General features: G+C 46.8%; 1 protein-coding gene across 2 annotated transcripts; it reads left to right on the forward strand.

The window, feature by feature from the left end:
- The first annotated feature begins 1096 nt into the window (after window positions 1-1096).
- Window positions 1097-23230, forward strand: LOC142074745 (transcription factor BTF3-like). 2 transcript variants are annotated; one of them, XM_075135607.1, is made up of 6 exons: window positions 1097-1193; window positions 1572-1640; window positions 6169-6282; window positions 13136-13337; window positions 22462-22598; window positions 23040-23230. In XM_075135607.1, exons 2-5 carry the CDS (start codon window positions 1572-1574, stop codon window positions 22566-22568), a joined length of 492 nt encoding a protein of 163 aa, XP_074991708.1. In that variant the 5' UTR covers window positions 1097-1193; the 3' UTR covers window positions 22569-22598; window positions 23040-23230. The 2 variants fall into 2 exon arrangements, with proteins under 2 accessions (XP_074991708.1, XP_074991709.1); XM_075135608.1 differs by having other exon boundaries at window positions 22462-22515; window positions 23040-23224.
- The last annotated feature ends 984 nt before the right edge of the window (window positions 23231-24214 follow it).

The following is a 24214-nucleotide window of genomic DNA, read 5'->3' on the forward strand; positions in this document are numbered from 1 at the left end:
TTCTCCTCTCTCGTGTCACTCAGTGAGCACGTGCAGCACTGATGGGAGCACCAGGCCGTCTCCCCCATAAATCTGCTTCTGCACCCTGTTATGCAACACAGGTCCAAACCCTGCAAAGACTGCTTAGCTTTCTGCATGGCAAAAGTGGTCATTGGAGCCAGACACACAAGTTCCCAATAACCATGAGATTAGTCCCACCAGACTCCTCAGAGCGGGCAAAACAAAATACCTCAGTGATGCAAAATATCACTACAGGAGAAAAGCTCTGAGAGAACCAAAGAGAGTACAGAGTGTGTTCAACAGTGAGCAGAAAGCAGTTCCATATGGGTGCCTGATAACATAAAAGAAGATGCAAAGTCAAAGCAAAAAAAAACAAAACCAAAATTGAGGTGGAAGAAGAGCAAAAGGAATCATGAACTGCCATATGGGCTATAGTTATACATGGCCTTGCAAAAAAAAAAAAAAAGCCTCAGTGGTTTGGCCTTGACAACAATGGCCTCGTAATGTTTCACCTGAAAAGCCACGTTGCAGAGCCCATGCAATACAGTATTGCCCGAGATAGATCACAGGGAGAAAGGAGACACACATGGGGGGGGTGGTGGTGGAGCTGAAATAAGAAAAATCATGGATATGGGGACAAGGTTTGAGTTACATAAACAAGAAAGAAAATACAACGTTTAAATGTTTTCTAGGGGAAAAAAAAAATACCAGAACGGGGATGGATCCGTTCGTGGCAAAAAACACTGCCAGGTGAGACTGCAAACGACGGAAGGAAACGGAAGGTGGGGGAAGCAGGGAGAGAGCGGAGACGGGCCGCGTACCGAACCAGACCGCGAAGAGGACCAGGACTGAGCCCGTCCGGGGGGCTTCACCTCGCACCCCTGCTCAGCCGCACAAATAAATCGGTTTATGTGGACCACAGCGTACTTACGGGAGTCCAGCACCCCCTACAAGCAGGGAAACCCCCACTCTTCGCCTCACACCTCTGGCGGCGACTCCACCCCTCCAGCTCCCGCCGCCGCGGAGGGCGCCCCCTCCTGGCTCAGGCGGCGGCAGCGCGGCATGCCTCCCTTCCGGCCGCCATCTCGCTCCACCCCGCGTGCTGTGCTCGGTCCCGGTCCCGGTCCCGCGCCCGCAGCCCTCGTCTTCCTCCCCTCCCCCCGCTCCGGCACCGCTGTTTCCGCCCCAAGAAGGTACAAGGGAGACGGTGGGGGGCGACTGGGGGGGAATTTGTTGCGCGGCTGAGGGTCGGTGGGTGGCGGTGGTTGAGGGAAGGCAAGGCAAGGCAAGGCGGTTATGGGCTGGGCCTGAGGGGAGCTGAGCTGGGCTGGGCTGAGCTGAGCTGAGCTGAGCTGAGCTTCGGCGGCGCTGCGTGCGAGCAGACTTCCCCCCCCCCCCCCCCCCCCCCAGCAGGGCTGGGGCGTCCTCCCGCCGGGGGTGTGAGTGTGGTGGGGGGTAGCTGCGGAGCCCCTTGTGCCCACCTACCCTACTGCCGGGCCCGGGTTGTTGTGGCCCGCGCCGCCGGGTGCTTCCTGACTCGCTTTTCATGGGCGCTCTTGTTGCTTCCGCAGATGAAAGAAACGATCATGAACCAAGAAAAGCTTGCTAAGCTCCAGGCCCAAGTGCGCATCGGTGGCAAGGTAGGAGTCGTCTCCCCTCCCTGCCCTCGGGATTGTGTGTCTCTGCCCACACACTGAGCCTAGGACGTGGGATCCTGAAAACTCGGGTGGGGAGCAGCCCTAAGGACTCTCAGCTTGGCTGGACCGTCATCGGGGGAAGCTGCACTGCTGCAGGGATCTCTAGTCAGTTCGGTAGAAGCAGAATGTAGGAGCTGAACCTCCGGCCTTTTCTGTTTGGGTTTGTTATATTATAGCTGACTTGTAGCCTATATTCTTGTATAGGCTATATTAGAAGGCACTTTGAAGTAAGTAGACCTTACAGCAAGTGATCTCAGGTATAGTTTTCATAACAGATTAGAGAGAGCTATGTTCCAATTTCTCGTCGCAAATCTTTAAGATGCCCATGGCTGTTTTCCTGCTTTTTAGGACAAAGCTGGAGTTTCTGTACTTTTCGTACTCTTATCATTGTAGAATAACATGCTCGGAAGACCTTTTTATTTTATTATGACATCTGAATATATGTAGCTGTGTGATTACTTATAATCTGAAAATAAAAAAGTATGTTGAATATAGTTGTATGCTAGTAAACATTTTAATTACAGTTTCAGTTTTAAGGTAAGAATTTGTTAGTAATTTTTTTTATACCTGAAGAAACGTACACACAATATTTTAGAATACAAGCTATTAAACATAACTCTTGCTGACAGAGTTTCCAGTAGCTTTCATTCCTGTGTTGAAGTTTTTGCCTTTAGCTGGAGATTTAGGCAGCCTTAAATCAGGGTTAATCCAATAATTAACTGGCTTGGTGATTTTGTGTATTCTTTTTATGGGTTACTAGTTAAGCAGAAAACTGCTGTATTATATTGATGATTATGTGCATGTTACTGGCATGTGTGTATTGACTATAGAGGTTTTTAATGTTTGTCACTGTACTGGTTTTTTTTCTTCCTTGTGAGAAAAGGTTGCACGTTGCCTCTGCTGGAAGATTTTCATGACACTGTAAGGCTGCAGATCTTAAAAACAAGCTAAATATTATATTTAGGTGGAGGGCTATCGTAGTACTTTGTTATGTGAAATTTGATATTTTTGTGTAGGATGTTGATACAGCTAAATGTCATGTCGTTTCTTCCAAACCTTTTTAGAAGACTGGCAGATGAGTCTGTAGCATTCCATTTGTGGCCTGCTGTACCCACTCCTCTTTAATATAAAGGTAGAGGGGTGTGAACAGCATGTCTCAGCATGATCAGGATGGAATTTGCTTACTAAAACCCTGTAATCTTTAGAAGCTTAAATCTGTGGAGATGAAAGCAGCAGCTGTTCATTTAAATTAAATTCATATTGCCTGGCTTGATATCCGTACTTAATATGGATAAAAAGGGGATATATGTTCCTATATAGCCTTTGATTCAAAACATCTTTTTTTGAAATTTACTGAGAGGTCTTTTGTCCAGAGAGACTTAACATAACCCTTGTGTGGCTCAGTTCCTGGGTAGTCAAGGTACTTAATTTAAGCCATTTCTGTAATTTTAGTAGTTTTCAAATCGCTGTGTGTGCTAACCTGACAGTAGCAGGGAATGAACATCAAGCTTTCTAGACAAACAACTGAACTTTTGAGCTGTAGTCTTCCAAGCGTTAGTTTCATGTGAATTTGTCTATTAACATTTCTTGTTGTTTGTAACTGGATTATGTTAGAGGTGTTAGTGTCCAGCCAGTTTTCTAACTTCTGCCAGTTGACTCAAAAGGTATTGCAACCATTTATACAGCTGGGCAGCAACACATTTTCTTATTGCATTGGTCGGTTGGTGGTGAGCAATTGTTTTCTTTTGCATCACTTGTCTTTCTTGGGTTTTATTTTTCTCTCTCTTTGTTGTTTTTTCCTTTTCATCATTATTATTATACAACTGTTTTTATCTCAACCCACGAGTTTTCTCACTTTTATCCTTCTGATTCTCTCCCCACATCCCACCGTGGTGGGGAGTGAGCGAGCGGCTGTGTGGGGCTTAGTTGCCGGCTGGGGTTAAACCACGACAGTCTGGCGGGGAGGTAAATGAAAACTAAAGCAGCAAGCAGCTCTGTTCATAGAGGGCAATAATATAGATGGGAAATAATTCTACCAAGGAGAAAACAAAACTTTACACATCCACTTTCTAATTGCTCAAATTCTGCTTTCTCACAGTTAGGCAATGGCTGAGATAAGAGACTGGACCAACAAAGACAGACAGTGAAGAACAACCATAAATAGATTATTAATATTTGATTAAAAGAAGTTTTAAGAAGCTGTCTTTAAAGCAATTCTTAAAGGAACATAACTTTAAATCTACACATTTCCATCCAGACAGGATTCAGTCAAGTGAGGAGTTAATCATGTACAATATCAGCATTGCTATTTGCATGTAAATTTGATGAGCACTTTGTTATATTCTTCCCTGTCTGTTCTGGTTTTCCTTGGGGCCTGTTACTAGTTCCACTCTGTTGCTGCCTTTGTTCGTCTATCTTGTACTTTGAATTCCCCACATGAATTTCTGAGATAGTTTCAGAAAGCAGCAGCCTCCTGCCAGACCTTCCCAGAGTTGAGCCTCATTTCCCTTCAGCTTCCTGTGGGTTTTCCCTTGGTTTAAAAAAAAATCAATATCCTACACTTCCTCCTCATGCCATACAGGGAGCTGGTGCCCACAGCGGGGAGCCAAGGGATCGAGGACAGGGCTTTTGCTCTCCACCTTTTCCAAGATCCATGCTAGGTGATCACAACTCCCCCCTGTGGCACCAGAGGCAAACTCTGTCCCGGGGCTATGATGCGAGGTTTCCCCCGTGGCACTCTTTTTTTTTCATCAAGAACTTGGTAGTTGGTATATCAATGGTATTCCTGCAGAAAGAAATACTCTGTTACTCAAGTCCAAGGAGATGGAAATCAGCCATTCAACCTTATTCTTACTTGGCTGAGAAACAACATAGCCAAACTTCTACTCATGGCATGCACCAATTTTGGATTTCCAAAGCTGTTTTACTGTGCCTTAGTCTTACGTTCTTCCAGTAACCTTTAAGCAATCTTGAAGCTCACTTCTTTAAACCCTGATGATGCTACTTAAGTTGCAGCCTGAAGAGACAGCTGTAAACTATGGCCAGAACTGCTACTTATTTTCCACAACTGTTTTATAATTTCTTGGAACAGAAATGTCAGAAGTAGAGCAACCATGAAAGTTTATCCTAATTCTAGGTAACTTGCTCCATGTAAGCAGTTCACATTCACAGCTCTAGATAATCCCTAGCATGAACCATATGCAACTCCATATTCTCTTGACACTGTAAAGGATAAGGGATAGAAAAAAAGAGAAAGACCATTTGTATTTACTGGGATGATAGACTAAAATCTGTTGTGCATTTTTCACTAGGAAGCTGATGGTTAGGGGCATTCCAGCAGTTTTTCCTGACCATTGTGGACCTAGTTTTTTTGGTTTTTTTTTCCCTTTACAACAACGGTATAAATCACTGAAGTGCAGACATGGCCTGTCACTAGACTGATCATCATTAGTATTGTTGTAACAGTTATGCTTGCACACACCTCCTGCTGTGCAGCACATATGCTTTCAGGAAGTACACTGCTCCATGTGGCAATGAATGTATAACCAGGTGAATTAAGAATCCAGTCACTTGGAACTTTAAAGATCAAAGATATTGTTAGGGGATAGTCCTGTGGAAGGATTTGTATTAAATAACGGACATCCTATGAACATTCCAAGCACTGAGGATTTGTTAACAACAGTATAAGGCAAAGGGTTGCTAAAGGGCAATTGTGGTTTTAGAGTCTCTGAAGCGATAGCAGAATAGGGAGGTAGCCTGAGAAATGTAACTATCAGTAGATTAGGTAACGGAATGCAGGCGGGGGAAGCGTTCGCGTGGACACATGCTTTTGACCAATCTGTGTATATTAAGATTCGCGTGCTTGCTGACTGTAGACCAATAGGGGGACTAGATGCATGTGTATCTGGGTAGAAGAATGTATATAAAACGAGCTATTTGGGCAATAAAGTGACATTAACTTGATCACATTGGTCGCTGTGTTGTGTCCGAGACTTCCGCGTCTGCATATTCCTAGGAATGATGTCTGAATAGATCTTTCTGTAGAGCTTGATTTGTCACCAAATTAAGCTAGCAACTCTTTAGGCATACAGGACTGTAGAGCATGTCAGTCAGTCTTCAGCAGATGATCAGTCTTCAGTTTTATGCCTATGGTAACAACAAGGATAAACTTGCAATTTTTCTTTTCTGAGTAGGATGCTGCAGAATCCCCGTGAAAATTGTGGAATAAAGGTTCTCTGGTGCATTGCTTCCTAAAATCTCACACTTCTCACAAATGTGCAAAGCTTGCTTTATAGCAAGGGAAAGACTGTTGCAGTGCAGTTGGAGGGGTGGGGTTGTGTCTGCTGTAACACAGAAATAGAACTTTGTATACAAAGTTGATTTGTAGATGGCTGCAGAGTAGTTATACGGCCACGAGGGTTAGAGTTTGTGAAGAACTATTTAAATATTAATTTATAACTTTTTTGCAAAGGGTACTGCCCGCAGAAAGAAGAAGGTTGTCCACAGAACAGCTACAGCAGATGACAAGAAACTTCAGTTTTCTTTGAAGAAACTGGGCGTCAACAATATTTCTGGAATTGAAGAGGTAATTGCTTCAAAGGGAAAAATGCTTTTCTATATAGAAATATAAAATGTATCAAACTTAATTTCCTGGTAAGTAACTGTCCTGGTTCCAGCTGGGACAGGGTTAACTTTCTTCCCAGTAGCTTGGGGGGTGTGCTGTGTTTTGGGTTCGGTGTGAAAGGAACGTTGATGGCCCATTGATGCTTTGGCTGTTGCTGGGTGATGCTTGCACCGGGAGGGGGGAGCACAGCCGGGGTGGTGGACCCAGCTGGCCAATGGGGTATTCTATACCATGTGACATCATGCTCAGTATAAAAACCAGGTGTGGGGGGGGGCTCGCCCCCCGTTCGTGACACGCGGTCGGCGGTCGGTGAGCGGTTGTGTTGTGCATTGCCTGCTTTGTGTATTCTGTTATTGTTGTTGTTCTCACTGTTATTATTACTGTTCTACTTAGTTTTATTTCAATTATTAAACTGTTTTTATCTCAACCCGGGAGCTTTCCTACTTGTGCCCTCCCGATTCTCTCCCCCATCCCACCGGGGGGGTGTGATCGAGCGGCTGCGTGGCGTTTATTTTTGCTGGCTGGGGTTAAACCACGACAGTCCTTTTTGGCGCCCAACGTGGGGCACGAAGGGTTGAGATAACGACAGATTATTTAGAGCATATTAAGGAATTTATATCTGGTAACATATTAATTTGTTCTGCACCATGCTCTTGTTTTTACTGTACCTGTTAAGAATTGGAGTTGGGTTTTGTAGTCTGTTGTGCTCTGCCGCGATTAATGATGTTTTGCCTGGGAGATTTGTTACTAAAATGCTGGCATTGGGGGTTATTTGGTATTTGGGATTCGTAATGAAGCCGTTTCTGCATTTCGGGTACCACCTCATGGAGACCATTAGCAATTATACCTTTTCCTCTGAGAGCTTTTTATGGAGGAAATAGAGAATGGCACCCTTGCTACCTTCCTCTATGATGTTATCTCCTTTGTTAAAATAACTTGCCAGTACCTTGAACATCCCTGGGTAGTTAAGATACATCTCTTGGTACTCCTTGGGAATATTGTTGCGGTTTTAACCAAGATTAGTAAGCAATTTAAGAATGTCATCCAGAGATCTGCCCCAAGGCTGGATAGTTATGAGTGGCAGGGCGAGTGGGATAGCATGGGCAAATGCCTAGGGCGATGGGCACCCCCAGTGTTCTGGAACTTTACCCCTGAACAAGTGCAGAACCCTGAAAAATTAGTAGAATATTTGGAAGAAGTATGCTGTCACCCTGGCCATTCTAGGGAGACGCAAATCACTACAATGTGCTGGGGCCTGGCCCACGCCTACCGAGCCGTGTTTAACACCACTCAGAACCCCCAAGGGGAAGGAAACGTCTCTGCAGCTGATGACAAAGCAACAGGCCCTGTGGCTACTCCACCCCCCACGGCAAGCACAGCGCAAGCACAGCGGCTCCCTCACCCCTCAGGGCAGGCACGGCAGCTACTCTGCCCCCTGCGACAGAGAACCAACCCATGCCGGTATCAGTCGCCCCTATACAAAAAAGAAAATGCACAAGAAAATCAGCTCGTCTAGTAAGGGATGAAGATGAACCAGGGCCATCACGAGAACAGGAGGAGGAGGAGGCAGAACCCGTAAATGAGATGGTAACCACCCGATCCCTATCCCTGGGTGAGCCGCGAGATATGCGAAAAGACTTCAGTCGTCGTCCAGGCGAGCACATTGTCACCTGGCTGCTCCGATGCTGGGATAACGGGGCCAGTAGCCTGGAATTAGAGGGTAGGGAAGCCAAGCAGCTGGGATCCCTTTCTAGGGAAGGGGGCATTGACAAAGCAATTGGACAAGGGGCACAAGTCCTCAGCCTCTGGAGGCGACTGCTGTCAGGTGTGAAGGAAAGGTATCCCTTCAAGGAAGATGTTATATGCCACCCAGGCAAGTGGACCACCATGGAGAGAGGTATCCAGTACCTGAGGGAATTAGCCGTGCTGGAGGTGATTTATGATGGCCTGAACAATGAGCAGTTATCCAAAGACCCAGATGAAGTCAAATGCACCCGACCCATGTGGCGGAAGCTTGTACGGAGCGCACCAGCATCACATGCAAACTCATTGGCAATAATGACCTGGAGAGATGGAGAGGAACAAACAGTGGATGAACTGGCTGGCCAACTCCGGCAATATGAAGAAAGTCTCTCTTCCTCCCTATGGGCCTGTGTCTCTGCTGTGGAGAAACTGTCTCAGGAGGTCCAGCAACTCAAAGAGGATATGTCCTGCTCCCCACCGCACGGGCCAGTGTCTCAGCCATTAGGAGCAAGCGTCCCTCTGCTCAAGAGAGGAGACATCGTGGGTACACACCCTGGGGCACCCTGTGGTTTTACCTGCGTGACCACGGAGAGGACATGAGGAAGTGGGATGGAAAACCTACCTCAGTCCTACAGGCACGGGTACATGAGTTGCAAGGGAAAACAACCACAAAAGGGGGTTCTTCCAGGAAAACCGCTGCTCCAGTCTCCAGTGAGTTCCCCAGACAGAGTAGAAGGGCTGATTCCACTTCCGACCTTAAGAAAGGGACTTCTGACTCATACTTACAAGAAGTGGATAGCGAATATGATGACCAGGACTAGAGGGGCCCTGCCTCCAGCCAGGTGGAGGAAAGGGACAACCGGGTTTACTGGACTGTGTGGATTCGATGGCCTGGCACATCAGATCCACAAGAATATAAGGCTCTCGTAGACACTGGTGCGCAGTGTACCCTGATGCCATCAGGCTATAAAGGGGCAGAACCCATTTGTATTTCTGGAGTGACAGGGGGATCCCAAGAGTTAACTGTGTTGGAGGCGGAAGTAAGTCTAACCGGGAATGAGTGGCAGAAGCACCCCATTGTGACTGGCCCAGAGGCTCCGTGCATCCTTGGCATAGACTACCTCAGGAGAGGGTACTTCAAGGACCCAAAAGGGTATCGGTGGGCTTTTGGTATAGCTGCCCTGGAGACGGAGGAAATTAAACAGCTGTCCACCTTGCCCGGTCTCTCAGAGGATCCTTCTGTTGTGGGGTTGTTGAAGGTCCAAGAACAACAGGTACCAATCGCTACCACAACAGTGCACCGGCGGCAATACCGCACCAACCGAGACTCCCTGATTCCCATCCATGAGCTGATTCGTCGACTGGAGAGCCAAGGAGTGATCAGCAAGACTCGCTCACCCTTCAACAGTCCCATATGGCCAGTGCGAAAGTCCAATGGAGAGTGGAGGCTAACAGTAGACTACCGTGGCCTGAACGAAGTAACGCCGCCACTGAGTGCTGCCGTGCCGGACATGCTGGAACTTCAATACGAACTGGAGTCAAAGGCAGCCAAGTGGTACGCCACCACTGATATCGCGAATGCGTTCTTCTCCATCCCTTTGGTGGCAGAGTGCAGGCCACAGTTTGCTTTCACTTGGAGGGGTGTCCAGTACACCTGGAACCGACTGCCCCAGGGGTGGAAACACAGCCCTACCATTTGCCATGGACTGATCCACACTGCACTGGAACAGGGTGAGGCTCTGGAACACCTGCAATACATTGATGACATCATCGTGTGGGGCAACACAGCAGAGGAAGTTTTCAAGAAAGGGGAGAGAATAGTCCAAATCCTTCTGAAGGCCGTTTTTGCCATAAAACAAAGTAAGGTCAAGGGACCTGCACAGGAGATCCAGTTTTTAGGAATAAAATGGCAAGATGGACGTTGTCAGATCCCAACGGATGTGATCCACAAAATAACAGCCATGTCTCCACCAACTAACAAAAAGGAAACGCAAGCTTTCTTAGGCGTTGTGGGTTTTTGGAGAATGCATATTCCAAATTACAGTCAGATCGTAAGCCCTCTCTATCAAGTGACCAGGAAGAAGAACGACTTCAGATGGGGCCCTGAGCAACAACAAGCCTTTGAACAAATTAAACAGGAGATAGTTCACGCAGTAGCCATTGGGCCAGTCCGGGCAGGACAAAATGTGAAGAATGTGCTCTACACCGCAGCCGGGGAGAATGGTCCTACCTGGAGCCTCTGGCAGAAAGCACCAGGGGAGACTCGAGGTCGACCCTTAGGGTTGTGGAGTTGGGGATACAGAGGATCCGAGGCCCGCTACACTCCAACTGAGAAGGAGGTATTGGCAGCATATGAAGGGGTTCAAGCTGCTTCGGAAGTGGTTGGTACTGAAGCACAGCTCCTCCTGGCACCCCGACTGCCGGTGCTGGGCTAGATGTTCAAAGGGAGGGTCCCCTCTACACATCATGCAACTGATGCTATGTGGAGTAAGTGAGTCGCGCTGATCACACAACAGGCCCGAATAGGAAACCCCAATCGCCCAGGAATCTTGGAGGTGATCACGAACTGGCCAGAAGGCAAAGATTTTGGAATATCCCCAGAGGAGGAGGTGACGTGTGCTGAAGAGGCCCCACCATATAACAAACTACCAGAAAACGAGAAGCAATATGCCCTGTTCACTGATGGGTCCTGTCGCCTTGTGGGAAAACATCGGAGGTGGAAAGCTGCTGTATGGAGTCCTATACGAGAAGTCGCAGAAACTGCTGAAGGAGAAGGTGGGTCGAGTCAGTTTGCAGAGGTGAAAGCCATCCAGCTGGCCTTGGACATTGCCGAACGCGAAAAATGGCCAGTACTTTATCTCTATACTGACTCATGGATGGTGGCAAATGCCCTGTGGGGATGGTTGCAGCAGTGGAAGCAGAACAACTGGCAGCGCAGAGGTAAACCCATCTGGGCTGCCACGTTGTGGCAAGATATTGCTGCCCAGGTAGAGAACCTGACTGTAAAAGTACGTCACGTAGATGCTCACGTACCCAAGAGTTGGGCCAGTGAAGAGCACCAAAACAACCAGCAGGTGGATCAGGCTGCCAAGATCGAAGTAGCTCAGGTAGATCTGGACTGGCAACATAAGGGTGAATTATTTATAGCTCGGTGGGCCCATGACACTTCAGGCCACCAAGGGAGAGATGCAACATATAGATGGGCTCGTGATCGAGGGGTGGACTTGACCATGGACACTATTGCACAAGTTATCCACGAATGTGAAACATGCGCTGCAATCAAGCAAGCCAAGCGAGTAAAGCCTCTTTGGTATGGAGGACGATGGTGGAAGTATAAATATGGGGAGGCCTGGCAGATTGATTATATCACGCTCCCACAAACCCGACAGGGCAAGCGCTATGTGCTCACCATGGTGGAAGTAACTACAGGATGGCTGGAAACATACCCTGTGCCCCATGCCACTGCCCGGAACACCATCCTGGGCCTTGAAAAGCAAGTCCTGTGGCGACATGGCACCCCAGAAAGAATTGAGTCAGACAACGGGACTCACTTCTGAAACGCCCTCATAGACACCTGGGCCAAAGAGCACGGCATTGAGTGGGTCTATCACATCCCCTACCATGCACCAGCCTCTGGAAAAATTGAACGATACAACGGGCTGTTAAAGACTACGCTGAGGGCAATGGGTGGTGGGACATTCAAGCATTGGGACACACATTTAGCAAAGGCCACCTGGTTAGTCAACACTAGGGGATCTGTCACTCGAGCTGGCCCTGCCCAATCCAAACCCTTACGTGCTGTAGAGGGGGATAAAGTCCCTGTCGTGCATATGAGAAATATGCTGGGGAAGACGGTCTGGGTTGCTCCTGCCTCTGGCAAGGGAAAACCCATCCGTGGGGTTGCTTTTGCTCAGGGACCTGGGTGCACTTGGTGGGTGATGCGAAAGGATGGGGAAGTCCGGTGTGTACCTCAAGGGGATTTAATTTTGGGTGAAAGTAGCCAATGAACTGAATTGTATGATGTTAGTTATTACATAGTACTGTATGTCATCACTTCTATGGTTACCATATGCCATATTAACAGTATTACAGTAAGAATCACCCAGATTAATGTAGGTTGAACTCCGATGAAACTGAGCAAGGTGCAACAATGAACTGGACGAGCGCCCAGAACTGGCCTCCGCATGCAAGAGCCCGACACCACACACCATCTCTCCTGCCCTGCAAGACTGTTATGACAGGTGGAACCCGAAGTCATGGACTAAATGAACTCAACGGACGTTTTAGAGGGATGGCCCATGGACTAAGGGAATGATATCTCTGTGTGTGTGTATATATATCAAAAGGCAGGAAAAAGGAGCGGTGACTAATTGGAATGTATGGGAAAATGTGAGACCTGGGCATGATGTAGATGGTATAGAATAAGGGGTGGATATTGTCCTGGTTCCAGCTGGGACAGGGTTAACTTTCTTCCCAGTAGCTTGGGGGTGTGTGTGCTGTGTTTTGGGTTCGGTGTGAAAGGAGCGTTGATGGCCCATTGATGCTTTGGCTGTTGCTGGGTGATGCTTGCACCGGGAGGGGGGAGCACAGCCGGGGTGGTGGACCCAGCTGGCCAATGGGGTATTCTATACCATGTGACATCATGCTCAGTATAAAAACCAGGTGTGGGGGGGGGCTCGCCCCCCGTTCGTGACACGCGGTCGGCGGTCGGTGAGCGGTTGTGTTGTGCATTGCCTGCTTTGTGTATTCTGTTATTGTTGTTGTTCTCATTGTTATTATTACTGTTCTACTTAGTTTTATTTCAATTATTAAACTGTTTTTATCTCAACCCGGGAGCTTTCCTACTTGTGCCCTCCCGATTCTCTCCCCCATCCCACCGGGGGGGTGTGATCGAGCGGCTGCGTGGAGGTTATTTTTGCTTGCTGGGGTTAAACCACGACAGTAACATCTTAAACTTGTCTGTAAATTATCAATAGGTCTTTATTGAGCTTTAGGAACTTCAGCTAGTTTCCTTTTAAATTGAAAAATCATGCTAAACTGCTTCAAATACTGGATTTTTTTTTTCTTGCAGGTAAATATGTTTACCAACCAAGGAACAGTCATTCACTTCAATAACCCTAAAGTTCAGGCATCTCTGGCTGCTAACACTTTCACTATCACCGGCCATGCTGAGACAAAGCAGCTGACAGAAATGCTTCCTAGCATCTTAAATCAGCTCGGAGCTGACAGTTTGACCAGCCTGAGGAGATTGGCAGAAGCCCTACCCAAGCAATGTAAGTTGTAACTTGAATGCGTTTCACGCTGGCAGCTGATATGTGGCTTATTTGTATAGCTGCAGTGAAATTCAGTGCACTCTTACTGTCTGCAAGCATGTTATAAAATGCTTATAAAGAAATAGAACTCTTAGATCTTATTTATAGCTCAAATCCAACAATGAATATAACAGAATAAAGCAGAGGCACCTGTCTCTCAGCATATCTTGCAGCTGGTCTAGGACTAGAAAGTTGTAGCCAGACTTGATTTCATGGTAGTTTACTTCTTGGTGTGGCTACCATATTTTGACATACCTAATTCATTAAAGCTAGGTAGAGTTACTCTGGGAGAGTTAGGTTTTAAAAAAAGATATACTTTGAGTAGGTCTGTTTTGACACTTTCAATGGAAACATAAACAATGGGGAGAGGGACTTGAGGACAGACATCTTGCTACTGCTTTGCTCCCTCACAGGTATGGTGAAGGTATTTCTTCTTGCACGGGCTTTTTGATAGCTAAGAGGGAATTATACAGTATTTGTAAGGAAATATGTTATAATTTCTGTGTGTGTAGAACAGTGTAGAGAACAGGACTGGCATGATCATTAAGCTAGATACACCAACTTCCTATTCTATCCTTAAATTAGTAAAAGAACCTGAACACTTGTTCTCCCTAAAACTGTGTGGGAAAAGTAGAGGAGGGACTTAAGTATGTGGTGTTTGGAAAAGGTGCTGCTGCTACAGGGTGAGAATTGGGAGTGAAAGACAGGCTTGTTGACACTGAGAACATTCTTCGTGTCCTGCATGTAGGGTCTTCCTACTTACTTCCTACTTCTTCTGGTAGTTATGAACTTGATTGTTACGTTTTTTCTTTCTGTGCTTTGCTGCCAGCAAAGATAGCCTCTATTTCCATTCCTAAAGCTGATGATGCTTCCCTTCTGTCAACTTCCCACTGAAAAAAAAATCCTGCTAGAAGTAGTCTTCAGGAGGTGAGGTAAACTGCTTCTTTCCCCATGGAGCTCAGGTTCCTCCTTCCTAGTGTCACCTGTGTGGCTTCCCTGTGGTAGTAGTGGAGCTTGAAAGAAAGAAAACTTGAAGGATTTAAAATGATCCCTTAAGATCTCTCTTCTTATAACAAGGTGAGTATATTCTGGATAAGCTAAATTGTGCAGTTTTGATATTAGGGAAGCTTGTTTAAAGTGCTTGCTTTGTATGACCTGGTAAATGGCTATTTCTTTCCACTTTGGGTGGATGCCAGAGTAGTTGCACAAACCTTTCCTTTCAGCACTGTCTGCTAGATTTGGAAGTCTGACATTAGAGTGAAGTGTCTGTGATGATTGCATTTGCAGGTGCTAAAGTAAACTTAGTCTGGTCTCGGGGATGAGAGAGAATGCAGAAAATTTAGGAGGAAATAACATGGTTCACTTTTAAAATGTTGTATTTGTCACTAAGATGCACTCAAGCTGTAACAGCTTTCTGCTGTTAAAAAAAAAAAAAGGAGGCTTAGCGGTGACCTTGTCCCAAGCCCTTTCAGAACAAAGTTTATGCATTCATCTATTTCGGTTCTCTAGAAATCAGGGTACAGCAATTTCAGAAGTCTAGTATAAATCCATCTCTTTCCTCATGCCTTTCTTGAAAACTGAGAAGGATTAATTAGGATAAAACGGAGGTGACAGGCTAAGCTGTCTCATACTCTCTAGGTGGTACAGCTAAGAATAGCAGTAAAAGTAGTGGCACAGGCACCCAGGGACCCAAGATATCTATTCTTAGCATTATACTGCTGCAGTTTCACAGATGCTCATTGGTCTGCTACAATGGACATGGTTAAGTCTCACTAGCTCTGGCAAATATAATGGGAATAGTTAAGAAATTACTGAGTCAGCAGGGATGTGGACCAGGACATGTGGTTACCTCAACCACCTAAGTATAAAATTGTGCATCCAGTTCCATATTCCTCTGACTTTGCCAGGGAACAATAATATCTTTAAGTGCCTATAGTCATGTGCTGCTACAATTACACCTTAGTTTTCCTTGAAGGCCTAGGATCATAAGATCCTAAGATTTCCTTATAACTTGCTAATGTTGTAAAATATGTAAGCCTCAAGAACCACTGAGTAGTCAATAAACCAAGCTGCTTTTAAGAGAAATTGGTAAAATCAGTCTCTGCGCTTTTAGCTGAAAATGATTACCACGCAAGGCACTCTATATATCTGGAACCAAGATGGTGACTAGTAAACAGGTTTAGCGTGCATCTCCTAATTTTCCAGCTGGGCTGTTTTAGCATTATCGGTGTCCTGGTTTCGGCTGGGATAGAGTTAAATTTCTTCCTAGTGCTGTGTTTTGGATTTAGTATGAGAAGAATGTTGATAACACACTGATGTTTTCAGTTGTTGCTAAGTACCCTGCTAGTCAAGGACTTTTCACCTTCCCATGCTCTGCCAGGTGCACAAGAGGCTGGGAGGGAGCATAGTCAGGACAGCTAACCCAACTGGCCAATGGGGTATTCCATACCATATGACGACATGCTCAGTATATAAACTAGGAGACGTGGTCAAGGAAGTAGTGATTGCTGTTTTTTTGGGCATTGCTTGGTGGGTACGCTCATTTTGTATGTTCTATCATCATTATTATTATTATTATTATTTTTCCCTTCCTTTTCTGTTCTATTAAACTGTCTTTATCTCAACCCGCGAGTTTTCTCACTCTTACCCTTCCGATTCTCTCCCTGTCCCACTGGGTGTGGGGGGGAGTGAGCGAGCGGCTGTGTGGTGTTTGGCTGCCTGCCGGGTTAAACCACGACAGTCCTTTTTGGCGCCCAACGTGGGGCACGAAGGGTTGAGATAACGACACATCTGACACGAACGGGTTAAAACAAATTTGTTATAAGCATTCATTATATCAGTTTAATAGTCGCTGGTCACAATGTTGGTTTACTTGCTCTCAGAGTTGTCGGATCTGTACTTGAAGTTTTGGTATGTAGCACCTTACTGGCTGTATATACTGCTGATTATCAGTATTTATGTGGGGTTTATTGCCTCTGGGAGATGGATTAAGGTTTTGCTACACTCTGTAACACTGGCTTATGGTATGATAAAAGCATTGGTCATGGGATTGTACTCAGCACTGCCGTCATTCCTGTACTTCAGGAGCCATTTCTCAGAAACTATTAGTAATTACACTTTTTACCCCTTCTCCTCGGAGAGCCAATTTACAGGGGAGACATCTTCCTTCTCCTTCCCCTTCTCCTCCAGGCTGATTACAATAGCTCTTGAGGATTTTGAATATCCTTGGGATGTTCAAACCAGCACGTTCCTATTGCTATGTCTCCTGAATGTGTTTCAGGCCTTGTTTAAGGTTAAACAACTACTTAAGAATACCACCCAGAGATCTGCCCCGAGGCTGGATAGTTATGAGTGGCAGGGTGTGTGGGATAGTATGGGCAAGTGCCTAGGACAGTGGTCACCTCCAGTGTTTTGGAACTTCACCCCTGAACAAGTGCAGAATCCTGAAAAACTAGTAAAATATTTGGAAAACGTATGCTGTCACCCTGGCAATTCCAGAGAGACCCAGATCACTGCAACGTGCTGGGGCCTGGCCCATGCCTACCGAGCCCTGTTCAATACTATTCAGAACCCTCAAGGGGGAGAGAAGGTCTCCGGATCTGATGACAAAACGACAGACACTGCGGCTACTCCAACCGCAGCAACAGGTACTACAGCTGAACGAGAGGACCAACCCTTGCTGGTATCAGTCGCCCCTGTACATAAGAGGAAATCTTGGAAGTGAAAGTCAGGTCGTTTAGACAGAGATGATGGAAAAGCAGGGCCATCATGAGGAGGGGAGGAGGAAGAGGAAGAACTCATAAATGAGACGGAAACCCACCCGATCCCTATCCCTGAGTGAGCTGCGAGATATGCGGAAAGATTTCAGCCGTCGTCCAGGCGAGCATATTGTTACCTGGCTGCTCCGATGCTGGGATAATGGGGCCAGTAGCCTGGAATTAGAGGGGAAGGAAGCCAAACAGCTGGGATCCCTTGCTAGGGAAGGGGGCATTGACAAAGCAATTGGAAAAGGGGCACAAGTCCTCAGCCCCTGGAGGCAACTCCTGTCAGGCGTGAAGGAAAGGTATCCCTTCAAGGAAGATGTTATATATCGCCCAGGCAAATGGACCACTATGGAGAGAGGTATCCAGTACCTGAGAGACTTAGGCATGCTGGAGGTGGTTTGTAGTGACATGGACAACGACCAAACACCCAAAGATCCAGATGAAGTCTAGTGCATGCGACCCATGTGGCGGAAGTTGGTATGGAGCGCACCAGCATCGTATGCCAGTTCGTTGGCAGTACTGTGCTGGAAAGAGGAAGAAGCACCAATGGTGGATGACGTCCTTGGCAGACTCTGGGAATACGAAGAAAGTGTCTCCTCCTCCCTTGTCTCAGCTGTGGAGAAACTGTCCCAGGAGGTCCAGCAACTTGAAGAGGATACGTCTTATTCTCCACCTGTACGGACCAGTATCTCAGCCATTAGGAGTCAGCGTTCTTCTGCTCAAGAGAGAGGATATAGAAGGTACACACCCCAGGGCACCCTGTGGTTTTACCTGCGTGGCTACGGAGAGGACATGAGGCAGTGGGATGGAAAACCTACCTTGACCCTAGAGGCACGGGTACGTGAGTTGCAAGGAAAAAAAATCACACAAGGGGGTTCTCCCAGGAAAAATGCTGCTCCAGTTTTCAGAAAAAACCTGTCTCACGACGGTCCAGTAATGAATACTATGACCAGAACTAGAGGGGCCCTGCCTCCAGCCAGGTGGAGGAAAGGAACAACTGGGTTTACTGGACTGTGTGGATTCGATGGCCTGGCACATCAGACCCACAGGAGTATAAGGCTCTCAGTCGTGGTTTAACCCCAGCCAGCAAAAATAAACCCCACACAGCCGCTCGATCACCCCCCTCCTCCAGTGGGATGGGGGAGAGAATCGGGAGGGCACGAGTGGGAAAGCTCCTGGGTTGAGATAAAAACAGTTTAATAATTGAAATAAAACTAAGTAGAACAGTAATAATAACAATGAGAACAACAACAATAACAGAATACACAAAGCAGGCAATGCGCAATGCAACTGCTCGCCGACCGCGTGTCACGAACAGGGGGCGAGCCCCCCCACACCTCTGGTTTTTATACTGAGCATGATGTCACATGGTATAGAATACCCCACTGGCCAGCTGTGCTCCCCCCTCCCCGTGCAAGCACCACCCAGCAACAGCCAAAGCATCAATGGGCCATCAATGCTCCTTTCACACTAAACCCGCAAGCTACTGGGAAGAAAGTTAACCCTGTCCCAGCCGGAACCAGGACACTCTCGTAGACACCGGTGCACAGTGTACCCTGATGCCATCAAGCTATAAAGGGGCAGAACCCATCTGTATTTCTGGAGGGACAGGGGGATCCCAAGAGTTAACTGTATTGGAGGCCGAAGTGAGCCTAACCGGGAATGAGTGGACTACCGTGGCCTGAACGAAGTCACGCCACCACTGAGTGCTGCTGTGCCGGACATGGTAGAACTCCAATACGAACTGGAGTCAAAGGCAGCCAAGTGGTACGCCACAATTGATATCGCTAATGCGTTCTTCTCCATCCCTTTGGCGGCAGAGTGTAGGCCACAGTTTGCTTTCACTTGGAGGGGTGTCCAGTACACCTGGAACCGACTGCCCCAGGGGTGGAAACACAGCCCTACCATTTGCCATGGACTAATTCACACCGCACTGGAACAGGGTGAGGCTCCAGAACACCTGCAATACGTTGATGACATCATCGTGTGGGGCAACACAGCAGAAGAAGTTTTTGAGAAAGGGAAGAAAATAATTCAAATCATTCTGAAAGCCGGCTTTGCCATAAAACAAAGTAAGGTTAAGGGACCTGCCCAGGAGATCCAGTTTTTAGGAATAAAATGGCAGGGCAGACGTCGTCAGATCCCAATGGATGTGATCAACAAAATAACAGCCATGTCCCCACCAACTAGCAAAAGGGAAACACAAGCTTTCTTAGGCGTTGTGGGCTTTTGGAGAATGCATATTCCAAATTACAGTCAAATCGTAAGCCCCCTCTATCAAGTGACTCGGAAGAAGAATGACTTCAAATGGGGCCCTGAGCAACAACAAGCCTTTGAACAAATTAAACAGGAGATAGTTCAGGCAGTAGCCCTTGGGCCAGTCCGGGCAGGACAAGATGTGAAGAATGTGCTCTACACCGCAGCCGGGGAGAACGGCCCTACCTGGAGCCTCTGGCAGAAAGCCCCAGGGGAGACTCGAGGTCGACCCTTAGGGTTCTGGAGTCGGGGATACAGAGGATCGGAGGCCCGCTACACTCCAACTGAGAAGGAGATATTGGCAGCATATGAAGGGGTTCGAGCTGCTTCGGAAGTGGTTGGTACTGAAGCCCAGCTCCTCCTGGCACCCCGACTGCCAGTGCTGGGCTGGATGTTCAAAGGGAGGGTCCCCTCTACACATCATGCAACCGATGCTACGTGGAGTAAGTGGGTTGCACTGATCACACAACGGGCCTGAATAGGAAACCCCAGTTGCCCAGGAATCTTGGAAGTGATCACGGAGTGGCCAGAAGGCAAAGATTTCGGAATATCCCCAGAGGAGGAGGTGACGTGTCCTGAAGAGGCCCCACTGTATAACAAACTACCAGAAAATGAGAAGCAATATGCCCTGTTCACTGATGGGTCCTGTCACCTTGTGGGAAAGCATCGGAGGTGGAAAGCTGCTGTATGGAGTCCTATACGCCAAGTCACAGAAACTGCTGAAGGAGAAGGTGAATCGAGCCAGTTTGCAGAGGTGAAAGCCATCCAGCTGGCCTTGGATATTGCTGAACGAGAAAAGTGGCCAGTACTTTATCTCTATACTGACTCATGGATGGTGGCAAATGTCCTGTGGGGGTGGTTGTAGCAATGGAAGCAGAACAACTGGCAGCGCAGAGGTAAACCCATCTGGGCTGCTGCGTTGTGGCAAGATATCGCTGCCCGGGTAGAGAACGTGGTTGTAAAAGTACGTCATGTAGATGCTCACGTACCTGAGAGCCGGGCCACTGAAGAACACCAAAACAACCAGCAGGTGGACCAGGCTGCTAAGATTGAAGTGGTTCAGGTGGATCTGGACTGGCAACATAAGGGTGAATTATTTATAGCTTGCTGGGCCCATGATGCCTCAGGCCATCAAGGAAGAGACGCAACATATAGATGGGCTCGTGATCGAGGGGTGAACTTGACCATGGACGCTATTGCACAGGTTATCCATGAATGTGAAACATGGGCTGCAATCAAGCAAGCCAAGCGAGTAAACCCCCTTTGGTATGGAGGACGATGGTTGAAATATAAATATGGGGAGGCCTGGCAGATTGATTATATCACACTCCCACAAACCCGCCAAGGCAAACACTATGTGCTCACCATGGTGGAAGCAACCACTGGATGGCTGGAAACATATCCCATGCCCCATGCCACCGCCCGGAACACCATCCTGGGCCTTGAAAAGCAAGTCCTATGGCGACATGGCACCCCAGAAAGACTTGAGTCAGACAACGGGACTCATTTCTGAAACACCCTCATAGACACCTGGGCCAAAGAGCATGGCATTGAGTGGGTCTATCACATCCCCTACCATGCACCAGTCTCTGGGAAAATCGAACGATCCAACGGGCTGCTAAAGACAACACTGAGGGCAATGGGCGGTGGGACGTTCAAGCATTGGGATACACATTTAGCAGAAGCCACCTGGTTAGTCAACACCAGGGCATCTGTCACTCGAGTTGGCCCTGCCCAGTCAAGACTCTTACGTACTGTAGATGGAGATAAAGTCCCTGTCGTGCACATAAGAAATATGCTGGGGCAGACAGTCTGGGTTACTCCTGCCTCTGGCAAGGGAAAACCCATCAGTGGGATTGCTTTTGCTGAAGGACCTGGGTGCACTTGGTGGGTAATGCGAAAGGATGGGGAAGTCCGGTGTGTACCTCAAGGGGATTTGATTTTGGGTGAAAATAGCCAATGAACCGAATTGGATGATGTTATTTGCTATATGATATTGTATAGCGTCATTTCTATGGTTGCTATCAACAGTATTGCAGTAGAAATCACCCAGATTAATGAAGAATGAACTTTGATGAAACCGAGCAAAGTGCAATGATGATAGAACTGGACGAGTACAGTGATAATGGAACCAGAACTGGCTTCAGGATGCAACAATCCAACACCACACACCATCTCTCCTGCCCTGAAAGACTGTTATGACAGATGGAGCCCAAAGTCATGGACTAAATGAACTCAATTTTAGAGGGATGGCCCATAGACTAAGGGACTGATATCTGTGTGTACATATTAAAAGGCAGGAAAGGTGGTGGCGATTAATTGGAATGTGTTGGGAAATGTGAGACCTGGGCATGACGTAGATGGTATGGAATAAGGGGTGGATACTGTCCTAGTTTCGGCAGGGATAGGGTTAAATTTCTTCCTAGTGCTGTGTTTTGGATTTAGTATGAGAAGAATGTTGATAACACACTGATGTTTTCAGTTGTTGCTAAGTACCCTGCTAGTCAAGGACTTTTCAGCTTCCCATGCTCTGCCAGGTGCACAAGAGGGTGGGAGGGAGCATAGCCAGGACAGCTGGCTCAGCTGGCCAATGGGGTCTTCCATACCATGTGACGTCATGCTCAGTATATGAATGGTAGGCGTGTTCCAGGAAGTACCGATCGGTGGTTTTTTGGGCATTGCTCGGCGGTTACACTCGTTTTGTATATTCTATTCTTATTATTATTATCATTTTCCCTTCCTTTTCTGTTCCATTAAACTGTGTTTATCTCAACCTACGAGTTTTTCTCACTCTTACTCTTCCGATTCTCTCCCCGTCCCACTGGGGGGTGGGGGGGAGCGAGCGAGCGGCTGCGTGGTTTTTGGCTGCCTACTGGGTTAAACCATGACAATTGGTAACAAAGGGTTAGTTGTAGACTTTTATTCAGCAGGGGAACTGGACAGAGCATTGCCGTTTAGCTCAGACTCTTTGATAATGTTTTCAAAAAACACAAAGCAAAACAGCTTTGTAGTCAAGATGCTTGTGGTGAGTTTGACTGATGCTTTTGAACTGTTTGCTCTTGCAGCTGTGGATGGAAAAGCACCACTTGCTACTGGTGATGATGATGATGAAGTTCCAGGTAAGAACAAGCATGCATTGGAGGAAAAGGAAGTGAATTTTGCTGAGAGATAACACGTGCAGCATAAGATTGGGCCAAGGACGGTAAGAGTATTGACTAGGCACTCGCTGTTATAGAATTTCTGTGGGCATTGTTTTCAGATACCATGTGAGACTTAGATGGACCATTGGTTTGAGCTAGCATTTTTGTCCTGTGTAGGAGTAATAGGTATGGCTAAGATAATTATTTAATATTCAATAAGAGTGGTAAGAAACTACCTTTTCAGTATCACTTTGCCCAGTTGTGGGTATGGTGAAGTTAAATGCTCTTAGAATGGTGCTTTAGAATGAACCATCTAAAACTTACTTGTTTAAACAAGAAGAATGAACCATGAAGCTCTTAAATGTTATTTGGTCTGTTTTTTATAAGCTGATTTTTTTTTTTTTTGCCTTGTAAGCACTTGATATGAAGTAGAACTTTGGAGGGCGGAAATTGGCAAAGCAGAAGTGGGTCAAACTTTAATTTCAACATTTTTCTTTTTCTAGATCTTGTCGAAAACTTTGATGAAGCTTCAAAGAATGAGGCAAACTGAACTAAGTGACACTTTCTGAATAAAGTTAAAACTTGAAAAAGCTACATGGAGCTGCTATTTTATATTGTGACTGCTTTTATTTGATTTTATTTTTATTTCCTGATGAGATCTCAAGATTTGTAATATTTGGAAACTCCTTGAACCTGCAGCTCTTTTTCAGTTACACAATATTATTTTTGTGTCCTGGTTGAACAAGCCTATGCTTTGAAATAAGTCAGATTGCTAATGAATCTCTGCCTAGAAACAATTTTTGAGTAACTTGTTACAAGCAAAACCCCATCTTTAATGAACTTTGGCATACAATAAAAAATATAAAATAAACTTTCTGGTGTGGCTTTTTGTCAGAAAAGCAGGAAAAAAATTGGCTATAACTATTAAACAATCATAAAAGGTCTTGCTTTTCTGCAGAGCATCTTCCTTCTGCTGTGTTCCAAAACACAGCACTAGGAAGAAATTTAACTCTATCCCAGCCAAAACCAGGACAGTTAGAAAACGGGCTTCTAAAAAAAATTTCGGTGCATAATGGAGCATTTTAGACTTAATTGGTGAATTCCCAGTGTTTGCAGGTCGGAGCACATACACTGTGTTCCTAATACACTTCGTAATCTACTGAATTTAAGAAATATACCTGTATTCTAGAATTAATTTATGGTTGTATGGGGTTTACATGGCAACGTTGGGGAGGGGGTTGCAGGGGTGGCTTCTGTGAGAAGCTGCTAGAAGCTTCCCCCATGTCCTATAGAGCCAATGCCAGCCAGCTCTAAGACGGACCCACCACTGGCCAAAGCTGAGCCCATCAGCGACGGTGGTAGCGCCTCTGGGATAACATATTTAAGAAGGGGTAGAAACTGTTGCGCAACAGTAGCTGGAAGAGAAAGGAGTGAGAATATGCGAGAGAAAACTCTGCAGACACCAAGGTCAGGGAAGAAGGAGGGGGAGGAGGTGCTCCAGGTGCCCGAGCAGAGATTCCCCTGCAGCCTGTGGTGAAGACCATGGTGAGGCAGGCTGTCCCCCTGCAGGCCATGGAGGACCCCAAGCCGGAGCAGGTGGATGTGCCCTGAAGGAGGCTGTGACCCCATGGAGAGGAGCCCACACCAGAGCAGGTTTTCTGGCAGGACCTGTGGCCCC

Source organism: Calonectris borealis, chromosome W, assembly GCF_964195595.1.
Source record: "Calonectris borealis chromosome W, bCalBor7.hap1.2, whole genome shotgun sequence".
In the NCBI taxonomy this organism is placed as follows: Eukaryota; Metazoa; Chordata; class Aves; order Procellariiformes; family Procellariidae; genus Calonectris; species Calonectris borealis.